At 32.1% G+C, this 24,605-nt stretch overlaps 1 protein-coding gene across 2 annotated transcripts in view; it reads right to left on the reverse strand.

Moving 5' to 3' along the window:
* The window catches only part of LOC132749666 (E3 ubiquitin-protein ligase TRIM37-like), a 41,152-nt gene that overhangs the window by 13,457 nt on the left and 3,090 nt on the right, over positions 1 to 24,605 (reverse strand). Inside the window, exons 2-14 of one of the 2 annotated variants that reach the window (XM_060739524.1) lie at positions 15,813 to 15,949; positions 11,776 to 11,877; positions 10,616 to 10,656; positions 8,488 to 8,601; positions 7,970 to 8,057; positions 7,284 to 7,406; positions 6,550 to 6,673; positions 6,151 to 6,284; positions 4,139 to 4,330; positions 2,481 to 2,557; positions 1,010 to 1,240; positions 704 to 767; positions 264 to 321 (exon numbers count right to left, since the gene is read on the reverse strand). In XM_060739524.1, the coding sequence (XP_060595507.1) occupies positions 264 to 321; positions 704 to 767; positions 1,010 to 1,240; positions 2,481 to 2,557; positions 4,139 to 4,330; positions 6,151 to 6,284; positions 6,550 to 6,673; positions 7,284 to 7,406; positions 7,970 to 8,057; positions 8,488 to 8,601; positions 10,616 to 10,656; positions 11,776 to 11,877; positions 15,813 to 15,884 (1,420 nt within the window). In that variant the 5' untranslated portion in view covers positions 15,885 to 15,949. Of the gene's footprint in view, positions 1 to 263; positions 322 to 703; positions 768 to 1,009; positions 1,241 to 2,480; positions 2,558 to 4,138; positions 4,331 to 6,150; positions 6,285 to 6,549; positions 6,674 to 7,283; positions 7,407 to 7,969; positions 8,058 to 8,487; positions 8,602 to 10,615; positions 10,657 to 11,775; positions 11,878 to 15,812; positions 15,953 to 24,605 lie in introns of those variants that run through there. The other variant, XM_060739525.1, reaches the window with a different exon arrangement.

The raw sequence follows: 24,605 nt of genomic DNA on the forward strand, positions 1-24,605 counted from the left end.
ATCAAAGCCTTTTTTGCTGGAGAATTTATTAAAGAACAGTTCTTAAATATGAATTTATATATGTTTGGTAATTGCTAAGATTTGTATGAAAGCATTGTCACTATTTGTAACAATAAGCACATTAGACACACATGTTTCAATAGGAAATATCATCTCAATCTGGCCTATAACATCTGCCAAATTATCAAATATCCCCCTCTAAAAAAGCACACACAAAAAAAAAGAAAAAAAAAAGATATTTATAATGCTTAGACATATCATACCTCTAGAACTTCCTTTCTTGCTGGAATGTTTGTTTCTTAAAATTTCTAATGTTATCCTCTGAAACAGATTTATAGAAAATTATTCATACTGAATAAATGTATGATAAATCATCTTGTGAAATTTTCAGTTACATAACTTGTGAAAGTCGGTTACACAACTTGGTAAGTTTATCTTAACATTTATCTCTATTATATCTATGTTTCTTTAAAGTTTTATCATCTCTAAAATTTGTTAAATTTGTATGAATGACTTGTTTTAATTTTAACTTAAATGTTTTTATTGCATTCCTGATGTGAGAAGTTTTAACAAACTAATATAAAGCAATTACAAGTATTGAGCCTGGTCCTTCTGTAAGTACATATAAACTGGACTAGCTCCATAATAATGGCATAGATAAGTTACATTATTGCTGCCAGCTTTTAAAATGTTAAAATTTTACCTCTTTTAACTCATTATTCATGGCCAAATACTGACTGTTGGTAGCCTCTAGCTGGTGAATATACCTGGCATGCAAAAAAACACAAGACATTAAATAAATATCCAAAAAAGAATTCCAAAATTATTCAGGTTTAGTTATTCAGACTTAAAAATCAAGAAATATTAATGGATTAAAAGCATGAATCAAGTTGTAAAATAGTGAGTAAATATAAAATAAAAACAACTTAACAGGGTGCATTATGATGCCAAAATTTGATGACGACACAAAGTAAGACAGACATGCTGATATAAAAATAAACAATCATACCATTGTTGATCTCGACACCTCTGGTAGAATGTTGGGGGTCGAACCTGAAACCTCAAGGTGAGAGAGTCAGACTCTGTGTTAAGATAGCCTTCTGTTGCCAACAAGTCCAGTCTGAAGAAGCGGTTATAACCCCAGCACTCACCAACCTCAAAGTCCGAGGCAAACTCTCGTACAATATTCTTACTAGAATCTCTAGATGCCTGGTGCACCATTTCTACTCTATATTCATACCTGAAATAACAATCAAACAAATATGTTCCTAAGTTAATCACTTATTAGATAAACAGAGAAAATACATTTTACTCCTTACAATACCAGATAAATGACAAAATGATCCTCTTACAAAATTCCACTAGAAAAAACAATTTGTCCAGAAAAAGTATAATATTTTTATTTTGTATGCTTTAAAAGTTGCACGCTGACTGAGAAATATACCAAACTAGATAGATACATTAAATAGTCAGAAATTGCTTAAAACTTAAGGGTAAAACAATGTCTCAGGTGTAACATAATGCTGTCAATACATTATGTGATAACACTTATTTAACATACCAAACATATTTTTTAAATTTTTTTATCAGTATTTTTTGTTTGTTTGTTGGGTGTTACATCACACCAACACTGTAGATGTTGTATGGCGACATTCCAGCTTTACTGATGGAGGTAGACCTCAGGTGCCCCTCCGTGCATTATTTCAGGCATAAGGCCATAGAAAATTAATCTTTAGACTCTCATCCAGGTTTCAAGAAATAATTGGGGCGGGTGGGTGGAATTTATAATTTATAATTTATTTTATCCATCACTTTTAAGACCTGAAAAAACAGAAATGTATGAATAAACAAAAGTGTTTAAATCTGCAATGGCAAAATTTTTCAAATATATTGATGAACGTCGCATCATTTCCACCCAGATTTTTATCAAAACTAAACCCAAACCAATCACAAACAGTTTTCTTGTTTACTGCATCATATATTTCACATATGACGAACATCGAACATTTTGACAATTTTACTGATAGAAAACGAACGTATTTAAAATCTTGATCACTAGACGCTGTATACCTCAGTCTGATTTTTATGCGTTCGTCCCGCGAATATTCGACCACGATTTTCGGAAGAATTTTTGTCCACAGACGTCTGCGAAATGAACAATTTTTTTTTATGAAAATAAATTATTTTGGAGCGGAAAGATTTTGATACGGGCGGGCGATGATGAGAGTCTAAAAATTAATTTTCTGTGGCCTAAGCATGCACCTGAGTTGAACCACCAATGTTCCAAAAGCTAGCTGGATAGCTTCCTCAAATGAATCTATAGTCCCTGGCAGCTGGCAGGATTCAAACCTACAGTGTTTAGGGGCATGTGGTTTGTTATCAGTAATTATTGTGCATAAATTGAAAAAGGATACCTATGTAAATAGGTATCTACACTTAATATTTGCCATAAATTCAAGTTAAAGACTACCCAAACTTACTTTGATGTTTCTGGTAGTCCAGCTGATAGTTCCAGGAAAACAGACAGGTAGTTTCCTCTCACTACACCATTACCATCCTACAATATATTATATATGCATTATATTCAATAGAAAAGTAAAGATTAGGCTTGGTTTTTGTTGATAAAGACTCTAACAATGTACACAATCTGCGGATATAAGTCACCAACACTCAGATTTTTAAAAAAGATTTTTCTTTGCTTCTAGTTAATGCATATGAGGATAAAATATATTTTGATATTTAAAATGAATTAATCTTAATCTAAAAAACTGTAAAAACCTGCAGTGAAAAAAAACAAGAGCTGTCGGTCGGACAGCAACGCTTGACTATTCTTAGTGCTTGATAGTAAAAAAAAACCTTAGGTAAAAAATTTTTCAGTAGAGAAAAAGGCAAAATTTTTCTTTAAATCCATATTACAGTTATAGGCCTTGGAGAGTGTCCTATTATGCTCTCAAAGAAGAGTATAAAATTTCAACATGTTTCAAAGCCTTATGTCAATGAACTTTGAGGTATTACAAAAACTTTAACGTAAATTCTAAGTCGAAAAAGGGGCATAATTCTGTCAAAATGCTTGATAGAGTTACCTCCTCCTGTCTACATGTTGGGGTCATGATGTTGAACAAGTGTGCAAAGTTTCAAAGCCATATGTCAATGGACTTTGAAAATATTCGAGGTATTACAAAAACTTTAACATAAATTCTAAGTCAAACAAGAGCTGTCGGTAGGACAGCATCGCTCGACTATTCAAAGTGCTTGATAGTAAAAAAAAATGCTTGATACAGTTACCTCCTCCTGTTTACAGGTTAGGGTCATGATGGTGAACAAGTGTGCAAAGTTTCAAAGCCATATGTCAATGGACTTTGAAAATATTTGAACTATTACAAAAACTTTAACATAAATTCTCAGTCGAAAAAGGGGCATAATTCTGTCAAAATGCTTGATAGAGTTACCTCCCCCTGTCTACAGGTTGGGGTCATGATGGTGAACAAGTGTGCAAAGTTTCAAAGCCATATGTCAATGGACTTTGAAAATATTTGAACTATTACAAAAACTTTAACGTAAATTCTAAGTCGAAAAAGGGGCATAATTCTGTCAAAATGCTTGATAGAGTTACCTCCTCCTGTCTACAGGTTGGGGTCATGATGGTGAACAAGTGTGCAAAGTTTCAAAGCCATATGTCAATGGACTTTGAAAATATTTGAACTATTACAAAAACTTTAACATAAGTGGTTACGCCGACGCAGACGCCGACACTGACGCCGACGCTCGGGTGACTGCAATAGCTCTACTTATTCTTATCGAATAGTCGAGCTAAAAAGGGGCATAATTTTGTCAAAATGTTTGATAGAGTTACCTCGTCCAGTCTACAGGTTGGGGTCATGATGTTGAACAAGTGTGCAAAGTTTCAAAGCCATATGTCAATGGACTTTGAAAATATTTGAACTATTACAAAAACTTTAACATAAGTGGTTACGCCGACGCTCGGGTGACTACAATAGCTCTACTTATTTTTATCGAATAGTCGAGCTAAAAACAATTGGTACCATTTTTCTTATTTTATCAAGTTGTTATAGTGAGAAATATATCATACTTTTTATTTCAATATCTATAACTGTAGACGGTATATTAAATAACATACAGGATAAACTTTAAGTCTCCAGCTAAGACCATTAACTTGTAGAGGTTGACTATAGAAAGGGTCAGCCCTCTGCTGTAATGCTCCAAAGTTATTCATCACAAATGTACTACTGTCATACGGAGGTACAATCTCACTGGTGAAATCTGACGGTACAGGAGCTGTCACAAATGATGCCATAGGTCGTCTATGCATCTAAAAATAAAACAATGTCCTATATAACAGTTTGTATCAAATATGTATTTAGTAAAACAAGCAATTATCATAGTATTGCAAGCAATCCATAAGTCCCCTACCGGATAGAACCCCATCAGCATTCTGAAGGGCCATTGGCCATTCACTAACGTGTAAATTTTTCTCTATTTTAAGTAAATTTGTTGGAAATGTTCTTTAAAAGTGATCACAGGAAAAAGTTTTTATGAACAGACAGACAGACGGACTGAAGGACACTCTAAAATTAATATTTGAAACATCCCTGTTACCAAAATATAACATTTTAAAAAGCAAAATTCTTAAAGAGGAGATAACTCTGGAATTTAAGATGGAATTTCATAAAAAGTTTCAGCTCTTTTTGACTAATCACAAATATTGTTATATTTGCCATGTTTTAAGCCTATTTGTTGCCAAGGCAACCAATATTTTTCAAAATAGGAAAAACAGATAAGACATGCATCATCTCAAGACTGCCATCTACCCACATGTCAAGTTTCATAAAAATATTTCCAGTACTTTTTGAGTTATCACTGGATTCAGTTTATGTGTAAAATTTGCCATATTTTCAGTCTATGTGTTGCCATAGCAACCAGAATTTTCAACATAGGAAGAAAAGAAAAAGATGTGTATAATCTCCAGACTGCCATCCACACATATTACAAGTTTCATAAAAATATTTCTATTAATTTTTGCGTTACACTGGATCCAGTTTATGTGTAAAAATTGCCATATTTTCAGTCTATTTGTTGCCATAGCAACCAGAATTTTCAACATAAGAAGAAAAGAAAAAGACGTGCATAATCTCCATACTGCCATCTATCCATATATCAAGTTTCATAAAAATATTTCCAGTACTTTTTGCGTTATCACTGGATCCAGTTTATGTGTAAAATTTGCCATATTTTCAGCCTATTTGTTGCCATAGCAACCAGAATTTTCAACATAGGAAGAAAAGAAAAAGACGTGCATAATCTCCATACTGCCATCTATCTATATATCAAGTTTCATAAAAATATTTTCAGTACTTTTCAAGTTATCGCGGGATCCAGTTTTGTGGACGGACGGACGGACTGACAGACAGACGGACGGACGGACGGAGGGTAAACCTAAAGTCCCCTCCGGTAAACCGGTAGGGGACTAATAAAGCACTTCATAATTATCTTTAAATTTCAAAAGCTATATTAAAGTGGTTAAGTCTACAATGGGCAGATTTTTCATACTTATTTCAAATACTGATAAAAACAATAGCAATGTATTACTTTGAAATTCTTATAAAATGTTGCTTGAAAAAATTTGTTGATAAAATTCTAAGTGATTTAGAATCAACATTAAAATGATGAATAATAATGTTCATGTGCTATATGGATACAAGTTACATCAGATCATGCATCTCACACTTGCCAACAACTTCCATGTATAATAAATGGTTTGTTGTTATGTCTAATACTAAATATTATCCAAGTAATTATTCATTGTATTACAGACCTTCCATTACTGACCAATTTACTTTAAAATCAAAGTTACTGAAAATACATAGGCATATCTTTTACTTGAGATCACAGTGAACATTTGTGTCTAGCTACAAAGATTTGAATTATGGTCTGTCATAACTGGCAAGCTTTTTTTGCTTGCATTATTCAGTTCAGTCAGACATTATATACCATTATAACTTAATATTTACTTCAAATACTTAGGAGGTAAGAATTTTATTCTAAGCAAAAATAGTTAAGCGGGTGTTTATGAGGAGAATACATGTTTGGTCACAGGTATACAGTATTCATTAAGCAGGATTATTTTTTTACCTGTTTAAATATGGCAAGTAGTTCGTCACTTCTATTGATAAGTTCAGCTTTACTGCTATGAGCCACTTGACTCTCTACTTTCTGTATTAATGAGTCTAATAACTCAGTTTCTTGTGTAAGTCGACCTCTTTGACCTAAAATACAAACAACACAAGTTCATACAACACAAGGACAAAATATGTCTTTTGTTTATAAACCTTTTATCTTACATGTTTCAGTAATCAAACACTAAGAAAAACAAGAACATTGATCAATCAGTAGGTTTAATTTAATCTTGATTTTGTTCAACTTAGTTAACAAATTTAATCTTGATTTTGTTCAACTTGGTTAACATGTTAACTTACTCATAGGTTTAACTAAATGCTAATTTTGTTGTACTTTGTTATTGAGTTAACTTACCCATCAGTAGATGTAGTTTATTTTTGAGTTGTGACTCTAGTCTAGCTATCATCAGCTCCACAGCATTCCGTATTTCACGTACTCTCTCATCTTTACCTGTTTTAACACTTTCAATATTTCTCTCCTATAAAAACAACATTGATGTTGATATTCAATATGTATTGTATATGTATATTCAAGATATAAAACAAGTATTAAATAAATAAAGTTTTTAGTAGGGCTTTTTAATTATCATGATTCACATAAGGTCATTTAGTGACTTTTTAAGCTTTATTTTTAAGTAAAATATTTTCTAACATTTTCCAATATAAGTTTATTAAATAAGGCCGGCAGGACCATTAAATCACAGGCATGATTTGTAAATATTTTTCTAGAGGGCTTCTATACAATGTTACACACTAAATACCTATGTTCTGACTTCAGATTTAGAAAATTTGTTTAAATTTCACTGTAATAATAAAAAGTGACACCTAAATTGACCACTGAGGTTAGTTTCATAAAACATTTTACAATGATAAGGGGCAACTATTGGAAGTCTATGAACTTAAACACTGGAATAAAGAGATCTGGGCAATCTAATATGTGTATCTACAGTACACACATCTATATTTTAAGATGACAACAAATAAAAGCTGTGTATAATAGTGTAATAGTGGTCAGGTTCTAATGAAAATCAATGCTTTACACGGAGACCAAATGATCACAAATTATAACTGGAGTAGATAAGTACTTACAACATCTTGCACAAGGCTTATCAATTCAATATTTCTCCTTCTCAGTGAGCTCAACTCCTCCATTACCTTCCGTAGATGTTCATCATACTCCCCATCTATTGGTTTAAAGGTGTGCCCAGAATGCTGAAAAATTCAACAAATACTCATGTATCAAAATGTTACAGATGGTTATTTTCTTTAAATTTTTTTATGAAATGAGCTCTTATATATTTATATTTTTTTTTAGAATTTGAACAATTTATTGATAAAATTTACCCTACTGGATTGTATAATGGACTAGCCCTGCTTCAAAGTAAGAACATACTATACAACCGACAGTACCATATATATAGAGCCTAGTCATAAGGCATGGTTATCCTAGACATATACTTGCAGCATATGTCTATTACTACTGTTGCTAGTGCTTAAAAAATATGAACATTATTTTTTATACTTAAGCTTGAGTTATCAGTTAAAATAAAGATGACTTCAGTAACTTGCCTAACTCAAACATGAATAATGTTCAAAAATAATTTCTGAGAAAATGAAATTTGTAAACAATGGGATTACCCTTTAAAGTGTTTGTATTTCCCCGCTGTTAAGAGGCTTTCAATTATTTTGGATTGAAAATCTAATAGCTTGATTTGAATAAAAGTGTGTAAGTAGTGGCATTATAACAAGATTAAAACCACAAACTATGAACTTACTTTTCCACCCCATAATGCACATTGGTGACAAATACACTGTTTACATGTTGTACAATATACACTGATCTTTTCCTTGTGTTCTGAACATCTAAAAAGAAACAAATATGTTTGTTTTGTTTACTACAGATTTCAGTTACACTGACACATTCAAGACTTTGTTGGGTTATTTTTGGTTTTATGGCGCATCAACACTATTTAGATCATATGGCGCTGGAACAGGAAAGATGATTTCGGCTAACCTCGGGTGTTACAAACTTACTTTACTTCCTTAAAATCTCAGTACTTTTTTTTCTCAAGTTTGATTTTCCTGAAATATTTTGGCTCATCTGGAGGCATGCAGCTTTAAGAAAAGGGCCCCTTCCCCTACTTGTGATAAAACAGCACTGGTATTCTATACTTACTTAATAACGGTGGACTGCGTGTTTTATAAAAGAGTTTAATCTAGATATTATTTACTGCTCTGAGTCAATAACTGGTGGATGTTGTTTTATATAGAGTTTAATTTAGATATTACATACTGCTCTGAGTCGCCCTCTGATTTCAGTGGTACTGTATGCTGTAGTAGATCTAATTGTTGCGTCACTTCCTCTGCCCATCTACAGTTCACCAGTTCATTGACATGCAGTGGTGCTCTGTAAGACATAATACATTTAAATACATGCATCTATTCACAACATTATATATCATATCTAGTTTTATAACAATGACACATCTTTTCAAATTGCATGAGGTTGGTAAATATAACAAATAAGTCATAAACCAAATTTAACTGCTTTCTTCACTTTTTACTTTAAAGGGACTTTCCTGAGGTCCATTAACATGAATGGACTGGGAAAACTGTTTTTAAAGATTTTTTTTTATTCCATTTCATGTAGGTTTAAACCAATAATTTGTGAGCAAAATTTCAAATCATTCCCTCCCTCACTCACTTGGTTTATCCAGAATAATGATTTTTACTGTTCAAAGTTGCTCAAAATTGAAATGATTTTAACTAAAAAATTGATTTTCAATTTCATTCACAGTATATTTCTTTATTATCTTTGGCATATTTGAATTTTTCCATTTTAAGTGGCCCAATTGATTTATATAATAATGTTAAAATTTATGGTTTTTTTTGGCTCTTGGACCTTGGTTGAGCTCCCTTTAAAAGAAACATTGTTTAAACTATCCCTTACCCCATTGAATTTGCATTGGAACTTTTTCTTTGAATTTTAAACTTGATAACACATAGAAAATGTAACACAATTTTGTTTATTTACAAAAGTAAGATTTTATCAAGTTTTCTATCCAATATGACAAAATTTCATGCTAAGTTTGAAAATAATTAATTATTGCATTAAAATCGCTAGCACAAGTAAATCTAAAGAATAACATTTCAGAAATCATGTTGTTATTTTTATATTATTTTTATGTTTAAATTTTTACTAAAATTAAAAAAAAAAAAGAATTGCTCATAATAAAACTACTGGCATGCGAGCAGTTCCCGTACAGAAGCAGTACCCGTATTTTTCATTTAAACGCTTGATTTTTACTTGCAATCTTCAAAAATTCATTTCAAATCAAGCAGATGCATAACAGAGACAAAATCTAAGTGTCAGTTCGGCAGTACGTATAAAAGTCTCATTTTAAATCACTTTCACCTGTGCGTTGTCAAAACGTGACCTTGTTTGCTCTGGGGGATTCCGTCCTTGCACGCATGCGCTAAAATACTTACACGTGAGGCCTGTTAAAGGGTTTTCCACTAATACCACCTGTTTACAGATAAGTAGGCAATGTTATGAAAACTTGTTTAATTATCAGAATTTTGATCAATATTACTATATTAAATAATTCTATGGCTTTGATGCGTAAAATAGCATGCATACAAGCATGCCATTGCACGAGAATGTGTTTTTTGGGGTAACGGAACCGGGTAATAGATACCAGCATTTAGTCTACGCTCTATTTCCTGAATTACATCTATTTATCTCTTAGAAAATGGTCTGTTCAACAATTATAATTGAAAAATAGGTCCGATATAACAAAATTGTATAATTATAATGGGTTAAAGTTTATGTACGGGAACTATACTTCTCTTCATACAAAATAATGGATAATTTCGGTACCCCATATGAGGCCTCATAACTAAGGGTTATTCTATGTTTAGAACATGATGGAATTTCCATGATTTGTGTGACGAGCCGAATAGTGATGTGTAAGATTCAAATTTTGGTGAGTGAGCGTAATAAAAAATAATGTTTAAGTAACTACGATTTTTGTACAGGAACTGCTCGCATGCCAGTAATGTGTTTTTATCTAATACTGCAAAATCATTATTATTCGTGGGGCACTAATGTGTGTGGATAGGTTAATCCACCAATTTAATATGCAATGAAATTTCATTTTGTCTGCTGTAAGATTATTTTGCATCACATTATTTACATTTCACCATTTTGAAAAATAGTCAGACCACAAAATTAAAGACCCAACAAAAATGTTCTTTATTACATAACTACGAAATTTCATGCCCACAAAATTAAGTGAATTCACAGTATTAGATTTGACTGAACAACATTTTATCTAACACAACCAAGAAAAATATCATGTATATGTCCTTGTTTATTCATGTATACTGCTTCTAGTAAAAGATTAATGAAAATAATATACCTGCAGTGTGGGCATTGCATTCTAGTTTCTGTTAACCATCTCTGTAAATTAACACATTGAAACAGATGTTAGAAAAGATCACAAGTTTGTTGGCAAGCAGGTAATACAGCACTTGTATGAATTATTAAACTGATTTGTAAATGACAGATGTCAGTAAAGTCATAGCACATTCTTGTAAAGCAGACACATTAAAATACATCAACATAAAAGACATTGTGTGGGGTTTTTTTTGCTTGTTTTTTAAAAAAAAAATTTTTTTAATGAAACCATCGTGTTTTTTGTTGTTGTTTTTTTAAAAATGAAATCATGAAAATATATTTTTACTTTTACCTGATCATATCTTACCTTAGAGCAGTAACAGGTTAACTTTTTATTAAATTTCAATAGGAGTTAACCTATTACTGCACAAAGATGATGATATTCAATAATTTGCATCCTCTAAATTAAGGTAATACATTGTATCCCTATAGCTTAAAACATTTCTATCTAAACTTTATTCTTTTATCATGTATGTCTCAATATTGTGTACAGAAGACTGCAGTGTCTATTCTAGAATTCCAAAAACAGGGGGTATTTTTATGGAAAAGTGAGAATTTATTACATTTGTTGATCTTCTTCCTTCTTTCTCTATGTAAAATTTTTCCCCTGCCTCTGAAAAAAAAAGTGAATTCTCCACCCAACCTCCCTACCCCTCCTAGAATAGACACTGAGACTGAATATGAACATATAGAAAACATGACATGAATTGTTTGGAAAGTACTAAACTTAAAATGGCCAAAATTCTACATTTCATTTTTTAATAATTCTTATTATTTTCATTAAATTTTGATGATAGATAAGTGCAGTTTATAAAATATATTAAAGCTGCTGTGAAACATAGATTTTATACATATAAATGTGCAAGCCCTAAATATGAACTGATCTAAATTTTAAAATAGCCATGGTAAAGCTTTTGAATTAAAAAATAGACACTACATTAGTAATTAGTAGGAATAACAAAAATATGATGGTATAACTCAAAATAACATCTGAAAATGTGCTAAGTAAATAAGTAAATACTGGGTAATTCCTACAATTCAAGCAAATCACTATTATTATAACAATAATATAGTAAATGAACACAAACTATAATCTTGAAAACAACATTTATTCAAACATACCCTGATACATGTGTAGCAGCACAGCTTTGAACAGTGAGGACAAAGTCTTGCATCTCGAAGCTTTTCCATACAAATAAAACATCGAAACACTTCAGACAGGTTCTGAAACAAACAATAACAGGAAAATAGAATTTCTGAAAAGTTAGTTACTGTGCCCATTTTATTTCCTTACGTTGAATCAGAAAATGAAAATCATAAGTTTGTATGCATAATGTGATTGAACTTTACCTCAATATATTTACTTTCTTTAATTATCATATCATCATACAGGGGCAAATTGGTAAGGAGCAATTTAAATTGATTATGAATTTAATCATTAACCAAAAATTTAATTGCATCCACAAGACTTATAAAAGGATTTTATTTCCACATTTAGATTCAATATAAAATCATCTGTCCAAATCAACAATTATGATTAACAAATACTATCATATCTTTATCTTAAATTACAAGTACATTCATTGATGAACATACTGTACATAAGCAAATTTTAATGTCACAAGTTTATTTTCTTACAACATCTGAACTACCCATTTCAACGGAATGAATGAGTTATAGCCGCCTAAGTCATACTATGTCAGGGCTCTCGATTGACACGGGGATCTGGGTTTTGACTTGTGAAAATCAGGAAATGCACAAATTTGACACGTGATAAAATCTGCACAAGAGTCAATTTGCCATGTGGAATTTTCAGCTATGCAATAATAATTACCTTAAATCCAACCCTAATTACCTATCAAATACTACATATGTTCAAATCACACTCAAAAAAATGTCACCGTGTGTAATACACAGCATTGTTTATAGTGCGACATTATTGGATGCAATTTGACAGCGCTAAAAATAGCTCTACACAACTGATAAGACTTACATTCTTGAGGTGGCTTTTAAAGGTTTATAATACGTCTTTGATTTACTTGGAGTGCCTGTACATTTGTTATTTCTTTTTCCATTAAATATTCCTAGTGCATTTTGGTATTTAAAACTAATATGATATATAGCATACCAGTTAAGATATTTTTTTATATTTTATACATTTAATCAGAAAAGCTGCTGCTTATTTTATTCTTTCACAGTAATGATGCAATTCATTTTTTTTATTTGTTTAGTTTTTTTGTTGTCTTTTTTTTTGGGGGGGGGGGGGGGGGGAAAGGGTATATATACATGTACATTATAACTAGGCATTTTTTGCATGTTAAATATTATCAATTTTGACTTGAGAATCTACACAAAATGACCTCCAATACAGTAATTTTTGTAACATAAAAATGATTTAAAAGACACTAGAAAAAAATATTTGACTCATGAAAATTTTGGCCAAAGAGTCTTTGACTCGTGAAATTCTGACCCTACTGACATCCCTGTATGTTATAAATATTAATTCATTTCCTATTATAATCTGTATTTTATACAAACAAAAATGAATATTGCTTTATTTGGGTATATATGAGCAATATTTAGGTGTATTTAGGTATCCCTGTTTCTCGTATTATCGCGGTTTCTCGTATTATTGTGGAATAATTAAAACAGATGGAAGCGACGCTCGCGACTTCTGTCAATATCTGAAAACTTGTCTATTAAGCAGAGCTGTTTTATCTTGGGCAAAAATAACGAAAGAAATGCGACAAAAACAGATAAAAAAACAAAATAACTGTGGAAATTATTGTTTTTTTTTATCAGTTTTTTCCCTAAAATCATCAATTTTCTAGTTTTTCCATGTTGCAGAAACCAAGGCGCTTCAAATGACAGTCTCACACTACTATATATACATAATACAATACAGCTCAAAATATTTGTTCCACAAATATATTATACAGAATCATATGAACTCCAGTTAAAAACCAATAATGAAACATTGTTTATCCTTATCACTTTTTATTTTTGACAACAAAACAATAAAAAGACGTGTCCCTACAATGGAAATCTGTAGTATTCATTGCTAAATGCTCATATATATAACTGATAAGTAAACATGAACTTAATATATTCATTTTTAGAGGGATTATGTTAACTGTAAACAACAACACATAATTGAATTCAAACTATTTTTAGAACTAACCAAGGTGTTATTAAAACACAGAAAAAAAAGGAGCTAAGCTATTTAACACTTTATTAGGAGGCAGACCAATGATTTGAACTGGTGTGTAGAATAAAATAATCACATAGCTGCCAGCCTTAACAACCAATCAAATTCCATGATAATGCGAGAAAGCACCTGCTTCACATAGAGAGTGAAGGTCAGTATATAAAAGCAGAAATATCTTTTGTTTTTCTTTCAAGGTTACTGTACATTTAGGTTCTCATTGACCGCCGTACAGTGACCTACTTTTCGGCTCAAAATTCATATCTTTGGCTAATACTCCGTGGAAATTGCATGGAGGTAAATTATCACCATTTTGTGCTTCAAAATTAACTCTTTAAGGACATGACTGGTGACATGTCCGGGGTCCGTACTCGACAGCGCAAGCTGCATTTTGTGCCCGGAAGGGCGGATGGACCCTCATTAAGCTTTAACTACATACATTGTTTTTCTTTCGGTTATGATCTTTCTTCCTTTCTAATGTCTTTTTTTCAGGGTATCAGGCTACAAAATACTGTACCAAAATGTTTTAAAAAAATTATCCAACCAAGTTTAGTCCTTAGCCCCACGATAATACGAGAAAACATGATAAGGATAAGATAAGTTTTATTTCAAGTCAGCAAGTTTACAACAGTACAACATAAGCTCTAGGGAGCTTTTATAACCAACTGCATATAACATTAAGCATAAGATCAGCAAAGATAAAACAGAGCTCTGCAATAAAATTGATCAGACATGATGTATACATTAAATAGTCCTTTTTAGATAAAAATGAATCAGATGCTAAAAAAACTAAAATGATAGTTTACTTAATTCTACATTACTAGCTTGTATATTAAATTATGCTTACAATGTCCAGTATCTAAAAAATTTTTTACTTAAAGTTCAATAATTTACAGATTAAACAATTAAAAATCTAATGAATAGTTAAATAAATAAATAAAAATACTAAAATAAAAAAACCAAACAGTTTTTTTATACATAATTTAAATATGAATGACTATGGGTTATCAAACAAATACACAAAGACAGAGGGGATCATACATGTATTTCGTGCCGCCACCAGTATAAGCAGTTCTAAGTGTTTTGTAATCAATAATTATCAATTCATGATGTGTAGTAAAAAGTGTGCAACTACTGATGGTTCAATAAATATGTTCAATTCAGTGAACTGTATTATAAAATCTGTCAAAGAGCTAGCTGTACGTCTTTGCCTTTTTCAAATTAGACTCTCCATAGGTAGCACACCACAGTAATGTAAGCCACAGCTTCGAATGGCCAGGTAGGATTTCTTGGATATAGTGAATATTCTGGATTTAAATGACTGGTTGTCTTTAAAATGCATTTTCAGCATAAAATTTGTTTTTGTGACATCTAATATGATCACTGGCAAATTCAAAAACATGGCCAGAAATCACATGCTGTTGATTATGAATGTCAAGGCCGCCATTTTTTGTAAACATTGCTTTTATACAGCATGCACGGTAAAAAGAAGTCATTTTACTGGGGGGTACAAACTTTTAGCAGTAGCAAAAAATCTACAAGGTTGAGGACTAGTTTCTTTGTGATATTTTGCATGTATAGGGAGTTGCTAAAGCAGAGACGGTGTTCCTTTAGCCTGTATATTTGCAGATATTTTTTGCCAGAGGGTCGAAATGTGTTGTTTTGGGTCTCGGGCCACTGTAGATTTTGGGCTTCAACGGAATGAATTGCAAATTTTTTGACTGCCTGCCTATTGCAGATGGGATAATTTCTTTGTAGATTTGCAATCTTATGTCATATATGTTCTCAACAAAATGTGTTTTCTTTTTCCAGGTTGTGTAGTTTGGTATCAGAATTATTAGACGTATTGCTTGTAGGACATTGACGGCAGGAACTTGAAATTAACTGTGGAGTGCTACCATAGCAAGGTGCTATCCGAAATAGTGCAACTTGTCAATTTCACATTTGATAATACCTCAACTGTATTCTGGTCGCTTCCTTGCAGCAAATGTGCAGTTGGTTGCGTATTAGAAAAGCCAGATGCCATCGTTATGGTATCAGATTCAAAATAAACCCAAAATTCTAATTTATCTTTAAAAATTTGACATTTTTGTTTCGTTAAAGCGAAAGTCTATACAGATTTCATGCCCGTTGTCTATACAAATTTATCTGCCGTAAACCGTCTGACAGAACGATTTTCAGCAAAAACATCCGGAAAATGGCCGCCAGCCGATGTTTTCAACGAGACGAGTATGAAAGGGAATACAGTGTTAGATATCATCGAGGATATGTGACCAAAGGGTTTCAGAAGTCTTGGTATGGTTATTTTGTTATATTTTTGTTATCATGTTAAAAGGTTTCTTTTTACAAGATTAAAGCTAACATCTTTATCAGTTTATATCTTTGCGCCAATTGCGCATAGATAGCTTAAGGTCTTCAGCGTACCCGTTTATATAATATGAAAAAGGCAAAGCCTCAAAGCGAGCTCGATGTACCTTTTACGTGAAATAGTATGAAATAATCGCTAATTTTAATTTCAAATGCAGTAACGAGTGCGTGTGACGTCACACGTACTGTGTTTAATATGGTTCCGCCCCTGTCGTGAAATGAATAACGAAGTTTTTGAAAACGTTGATAAAACTTTTGTTTTATTTTATTTCACTCTATAATTTTTTCAAGCGAAATAAAGATTATTTAAAAGCTGAAATAAATGTAAAACTTAATACGTTTTGGCCATTTAAAAAAGCGTACCTTTGATTTTGTTTGCTTTTGCACGTGCCTGTTTGCGCGCTACATTGTGTGACGTCACGTAGAACAATACTTTAAACGTCCTTGTACAGCGTTAACGACTGAATAAAAGATATTGGTGTTCGGATTTCATTTTCTTATGTTAGACCATTTTCTTTCATTCTAGATAGTTTTCACAACAAAATTCGACAAAAAAATTGTTTTTATTTATACAGATTTCACAACACAAATGGCGCTTACGATTTTCATTTTTTATACACAGCTTCGCTATTCTGGTCCCTGTCCAATTATGGTTCCCAATAAACTTGTGCGCGGGTGACACAGTCTCCCAAACACCATCCGTTTTTAGTCAAGAATCCTTCAGTTTTTATCCGTTATCTTTTAAATTCGAAAGGGTGGGGGGGAGGTCCTCCATGTGTCCAATTTAGCGTTACTTTGGACGAAAGTTTTCAAAACCATCACTTAGCAGGTACTCGCGTTACCGTAAAGCTCGCTTTGCGAGCAGGCCCTTCGGGCCAGCTCGTCGAGCTCGCTACTATGACATGACGTGAACCCGCATCAGATGAAAAACAAAAATGTTAAAGAGCGGCTTATAAAGTTTTGGAGGCCAGAACTAGCGCAAAGACAGTCTTGTGACGTTTTGTGATAAAATAATATTGTTGAATCTCTTACTTGTCATTAGCCTAATTAATTCGGCGTGATCGGTTTGACCCATTTTACAGACTTTTTTTCTTACTGTCAAACCGACAGCGCCCGTCCAAAATTATCTCGGTGTCTCTTTGACAAGTCTAATTAGTTGGACTTAAACTTGTCAATAACACGGACAGATCATCGTCATCATAATTTCGCAGATGTGGTTCAGATTTCGAAGGACCTCCAACAAGCACAGAAGTGCTTTACAATATCAAGGAAAACAGTAAACCAGCCAGTAAACAGGATAGTATAAAAGTCTACTTTCCCTTACGACCTTAGTTTCTTAATGGCAATTTGCAAGTTAAAACTCTAATATGTAAAATCTTGATCTTTATCTGTATACGGGTAGCAAGACAGTTACACCGCCGCAAACAAGCGGCAGGAACATTGATACCGGGTTACCCTTCTAACTGATTTTGCGAATGACGTGAAACCAAAGGTGTAGTCGCATGAATGATTGATTTGACCATAAACATTTTGTTTAATCTCTGTTATTCATTTAATATCAATAATCCATAAGAAAAGATAAAAATGCGAAAAAAAAATGGATTTGTGTATATATGTTATGAATTACGAACAGGGCGGACCCGTGAGGACAGGGTGGACCGATGTTTGGATGGGGCAGCATCCATATTTTGGACAGCGCGGACCCTGACTCAAGACGACGGCGCGTCTGGAAATTACAAACAAATTGCGCACCTATCCAGAATTATTTTTTTTTGGTGCGAAATAATTTTATCTTATTTTGACTCCTTTCTCGTGGCTTGGAACTTCCTTCAATTTTTTTGATTCCTCTTGACAATGTTATGTTTACATTTCATGAACTTTAAGATGCTGTCTGATTTAGCAATTGATTATACATTGACCAATAAAAAATAAATATATCCAAAACTGTGATTTTATTGCTCAATAACATCACTGTTTGGAGTTCGATGCGGGGAATATATCACGAGGGCGTTAGCCCGAGGTGATATAATGATGCGCATCTGACACCGAACGACAAAAACATGCATGCTATTCAAGCAATAACAATCACCGATTTGGGATATATTATTTCGATTCTAACACGACATCAACAAATAAATGCTGCCCGCTGCATGATAATTAGCTAAATTTGCGCCTAGATTTTGTCTGTAACTTATTGTCAGCGCGTCACATTTTTAGTGCGTTACGTCACGTGATATAATGATTACGTTCACATGTCTAAATAATAGAAACGTCAAACAGTGATTTTATAGCATTGATAACACCGTTTTCAGTTCTTCTATGTTCAATAGCGCGAAAAATGCGGGTTGTTGTTTAGAATTGTATTTAAAACTTATTCTTGGTTGTCCCTATAGTTAGTAAGGAATGAATAATATAAATAATCATTTTTCCTTTATTAAAACTTAAATGTTATGAAAGAAGATTATATAAAAAAATATTACAATTAAAAGTAATTTTGTCAAGTTTTATTACACTTCACGTGACCAGAACGAACCAATTATGTTTTTACTTATAAGATTTTTTCAATCCATTCCCCACTATCTTACCCTACCTATTTTATACTTTATTAATTGCAAGGGTACTGTAAATGTTAATACTCTAAGTATTCACTCGCTAATATACATTGTATAACATGTACTAGTATAAAATTATATTAATTTATTTATTTTAAACATTTTTTTGTTTTTGATAACATTGATATTAAAGATAAAAAAATAAATAAATGACAATAAGCAGTATTTAAATTCTTGAAATTAATTATGGCTTCCACCTCATCTCAGTCATGGTCCGCCCTTTTTCCAAGATATGGTCCGCCACTTTTCCAAACATATGGTCCGTTCCTGGCTATGGTTTGCCCCTGACTCACGGTCCGCCCTGTCCTACGACCATTGTTACTATCTTGTTCAATACTGGTCTTGGTGCCATATTAAGTTGTTTGCATGGGACATACAGCAGTTTTACCTTCTCGATGCCACATAAGGCAATATAGTTAATAAATCATATGAGCCTATAATAGCACTTACATTACACACATATTTTTATTACTTTATTGTGAATAATTGTATTTATCAATCATATGTACGGCCTACGAATGCAAATTTAATTATCTGATAAATAGAATTGATGACTGCTAATACAGAGAGATGTAGTGCAGATCAAAACCCATCATAGTAAGCAACAACAGTGTCTACAAAGGTCATACCTCTAGAACCTCTCAACACCTGTATAGCTGCAGGCAAATCTAAAAGTTGTTATTCATATTAAATGTATTCGAACTTAAGATTATTTGAATAACTTGGAGAATTATCCTTTGCAAGTCTATGTTTATTGCAGCAAGTGCTTAGAACTTGGCTTAGGGTTGTGTATGCAATATTTTAAATTCCATATTTTAAGTAACATAATCATTTTTAGCTTGATCCCTTAAAAACCCAGGAACAGTGTCTCTGTTTCATTCAATATAAATTATTGAAATGAGGAAGTTGCTTATTTTAATGTAAAATATTTATATTTACTTTACTATTGCAAGTATATAGCATTTATCTCCCATGTGTATGCAGGTGGACAGAGGATTAGTCATGAATGCTCAGTGAAATTTAAGAGCTTCAGGTCCTCATTAACAAGGATACATGTACATGTACATTACAACATGTTTATATATGAAATGGCAATTCTTCAGATTTGATACTAAATTTATATTATACTATTGTCAGTTCTATCAGTATGTCATCAACTTGAATAGCGAAATAGATCCAAATAATATCGCTGTCTACTCTATAATAACAAGAATACACAGAACAGTATTTTTAAACCAACACAAAACAAAACATCAGGGAAACATGAAGAAGCTCTACATTCATGACCTTTTTAGTATAATATTCAATCCTTGAAACAATTCGGAATTATTACCACAAGCTTTCTATCTGTTGACATGGCTAAATGCTTTTTTTTGTGCAGGTACCACCCCTCCTGGCCATCCTAAATTATTACCTTTTAGGTGCCATTGTATTGCATTTATATATATGTTGACATTAACCAATATTAAAATTCTGTAGTGCAAGTTAATTATATCAACTAGTATACCTGTAAACTTTGTAGCAGGGCAAGTATTTACTGCTGTCGTGATATGACTAAATGTTGTTGGAAGTAGATCCAAACCCTTTACCAACAATAAATTGTTTAACAATACATCTTTCTCTTCCATTCAAGCGTAGTAGCAGCAGTCGCAACACAGAGGTACCTTGAATGTGCAATTTTACAAGTTTTCCAGACAGTCGATTACAGCGACGGCTTTGATCAAGACTACTGTACCACAAATTCTTAACAAATCCCAAAAACAAAGCCCGCGTAACATCAACTAAGTATGTATTTCCTTAAACTTCATTATCATCACAACATATAGCACCAAACTCTGCACATTTCTGAAAAACTTATTTTTAAAGGTTGAATTATATTTTACCAACCTACTTTCAGAATGTCCAGAACTTTAGAAAACATTATTAGATTGCTTCAGTTCAATTTAGTCAGGTCATCCTGCCACCTCAGTATGGTCCCTATCAGTAGACAACTAATTTTGCAAGACATATTTAACTTAAAAAGGAACCAAACTAAATAGCATTTCACATATTTATCTATTTCAACAAAACCCTTCCACTGAAAATGCTTTCCTAACAAAACGTCTCAAGAATTGTCAGACTTACAATCTACTTATTTGAGGTACATTTCAAGGGCAGATAACTACCTATTAAATACTTCAAATTGAATTCTATTGATTTTTTACTTCTGGATTATTGCTTTCTTCTTTATTTTTGAGTACAATACATAATAATATGCAATTATCCTATACATTGTTTCCATATAACTTTTTTTTCAATTGAAAATATAAGGTACTTTAAATCCTTTAAAAAACAGCGGCCATTTTTTAAGAAAAAAGCACAGAAGAAGTGGAATAATAAATAACCCACTCTAAATTTGTTCTTAATTATGCATAATCCACTAAAATGAAGGTAAAGCTTGCTGCATTGAAAATAAGAAAAAAAATGTATTAATTCTCTTCATTGTAAATGATCTGCCCTTGAATTTTAACAAAAAGTCCATTCAAAGGCAGATTGACTCAAAAACGACCAGGAAATTTTTTTTTTTTCGGCTTTAACTTTGTTTTCTGTTATCATATTTCTAACACATGTCGCTTTACATGCCACAGTTTAAAGAAATTCTATTGAAACAGTTTAATTTTGCCTATATGTCTATATGAAAACTTCCAAAAACGTCGTAAGTTGATAAAGACTGACAAGTAAACAATACCCACATTTTTTGCCATTTCCCATGAGTGGTCTTTACTTACAGGTTTGACTGTACATTAAATCAAAATAAAACAAATCACTACATGCTTTGGGCAAGAAAGCACTTAAACCCAAAATTGAACACTTAGTGCCCGAATTTAAGTTTAAAATTTGTGCTAACCTTTATTAACGCGTGATCAACAAATCGCTTTTGTTAAAACAATGTTATAAATTCTTGCTTTAAAATGCAGATTAAAGTAAAGTTTTGTCATTTCTTTTACAGTTGATTCAAAAGAACAAACCCAAACTTTACACAAGAACCCGCAGGATCGAATTTTGAAATGGAGTGACATTTTTACCCTGAAGCGCTCCGCCCTATTAAGATAAAGAGAATCTAGTCGTTTGTCCACGGCACAAAAATTACTCAGACACATACAGTTAACATTCAAGTAGTAGGTATGCACTTTACATGGAGCGAGTATGACATAATTGTATATTTTCATATTGAATCTATCATATAAGTTGAAAAGACCAAATAATCAATGTGAGGCCTTCTGCTCGAGCATTTAAAAGTTTTAATTAATGGCCAAATTTGAAAATCACAAAATGTAATATTCCTTTTAATCACATGTTTAGATTTCCTGTCCAAAACATTTGAAAATTATATCTTTCCTTTTACTATTTTTTTAACAGGCCAACTTAATTCAACACTTCCAATACTTTAAACGACATTTGACGGTCAAATCTTTATTAACACTGAGTGTGTATAATAATTTTTTGTGTAATGACTTTATTACAATCCTGTGATTTGTCAAACATATTATGATTAATGTTTCTATTAGGCATAATTAGTAGACTTGTTAACTTTTCTTAAACAAACTCTATGAAATATGGCTTTTGAACCCTAATAAGTGCTGGAAACAAACGTCTTCAGGCCATGTTGACCAGTGTAGACCAGATTTAGAAAAGGCACCCTTGCCAGTTGGATCGAACCACACACTTAATTGCCAACATGGTTGGAAGCGGCTCTTATTGTCCCAAGCTGAACAAAGAGTGTTATACCCATATAAACTAGGCTGGCACAGTTGTGTGTCAGTTGATATCAGCTGGCTGGTTGCAAATTCAAATCCAATACTTTCATAGGAATTATATGGTTTTTATTTAATGTTTCCATAGCATCAATAAATTGATAACTCTGAAAAAAACTTATTGCAAGTCAGGTTTTCAAGCCTATAATCCTAATTAACTTTTAGAACATTTTGCCATTAAAGTAGACGCGCTGATATTCTCTAAGTTGTCAAAGAAAGTTTTTCAGCCTCTTTATCCAAGCTTAAACATGGACATGACCGCACTTGTATCTATAGCTTTTGTTCCACAATACAAGTACTCACTCTTTTTTACATATTTTTAAATATATTTTTCCCCGATATTCCAATTACAGTAATTTGTTACATTTCTCTTTCCTCTATCATTTCTTAGTTTTTGTATTTAATATTTTCAAGTGGTAAATAAAAACAATATAAAATTTCACGATTATTTCTAATATTTTATTTACTTTGTGTATTTCATGCAATTTAGGCTAAAAATGTAAAAAAGTAATTTTTTGAAGAAACCTTTTTTTTTAAGTTAGACCAGTGTTTGCTTCAGCCATCAATATGTTAACTTGTTCATGTAGTATGTACACAAACAAATACTGGGAGAAGAAACAGAATGTTTGGCTGAATGAAAGTACAAAATGTTTTTTGCTTATCGTTTTCCAATGAATAACCATGTACAAGGTTAAATTACTTTTTGGGTGATGTTCTTTTCTGCTGGAAAGACCAGTGTTGCTTCACAATTGTTTTTTTCCTCATTAATATCATTTTATGTAATTTCCATTTTGGCTTTTTGCTTGATATATTGATGTCCTGTGTGAGCATCTATTAGCAATACATGTATCAATGAGTGTCATGAGTTACTTATAAGACCATGAAGTACAAAATAAAACTATATTACAGCTGTTAATTGTTTTGTCTTTTCTTTCCTGTGGTCAAGGTTTGGTACTGCTATGACTTACTCTTTCAGGGAGTGAACTTAGATATACAATTGTTATTAATAGTGTAGAGGGAATGTCCACTTTTATGTTGACACTAAGAAATTAAAATTGTCTTTGGTCTGTAGTAGCAATGTAGTTTTGAAAAGTTCTTGCAATTTTAGATGAACATGATTTGCTCCTACCAGTACTTTTATGGAGATGACCTTATATATCTTTGTACACAATTAAATATTTCAAAAAAAATGTTACTTATGAAAAATGGTAAATTTTTAGATTCATACCAAACAAAGTCAAGCAAAATGTGAATAGGCACATCATACAGATAGAATAAAGTCAAATTGGTATAGACACATCATGTCCAGTGAAATCTGAAACCTGTAAAGACAGATCATACTGATTGAAATCTGTATAGACACATCATAATAAAGTCTTGTGAAATCTGTATAATAAGACGGATCATAAAAAAATGAAGTCTGGTGAAATCTGTACAGACAGATCATAATGAATAAAGTCTAGTGAAATCTGTATAGACAGATCATAACAAATTAAATCTGGTGAAATCTGTATAGACAGATCATACCAAATTAAATCTGGTGAAATCTGTATAGACAGATCATAACAAATGAAGTCTAGTGAAATCTGTATAGACAGATTATAATGAATGAAATCTGGTGAAATCTGTATAGACAGATCATACCCAATGAATACTAGTGAAATCTGTATAGACGGATCATACCGAATGAAGTCTAGTGAAATCTGTACAGACAGATCATAACAAATTAAATCTGGTGAAATCTGTATAGACAGATCATAACAAATTAAATCGGTGAAATCTGTATAGACAGATCATAATGAATGAAGTCTGGTGAAATCTGTATAGACAGATCATAACAAATTAAATCGGTGAAATCTGTATAGACAGATCATAATGAATGAAGTCTGGTGAAATCTGTATAGACAGATCATACCCAATGAATACTAGTGAAATCTGTATAGACAGATCATACCGAATGAAGTCTAGTGAAAT

Source organism: Ruditapes philippinarum, unplaced genomic scaffold (assembly GCF_026571515.1).
Source record: "Ruditapes philippinarum isolate M1 unplaced genomic scaffold, ASM2657151v2 ctg985_1_1_1_1, whole genome shotgun sequence".
Taxonomy (NCBI): domain Eukaryota; kingdom Metazoa; phylum Mollusca; class Bivalvia; order Venerida; family Veneridae; genus Ruditapes; species Ruditapes philippinarum.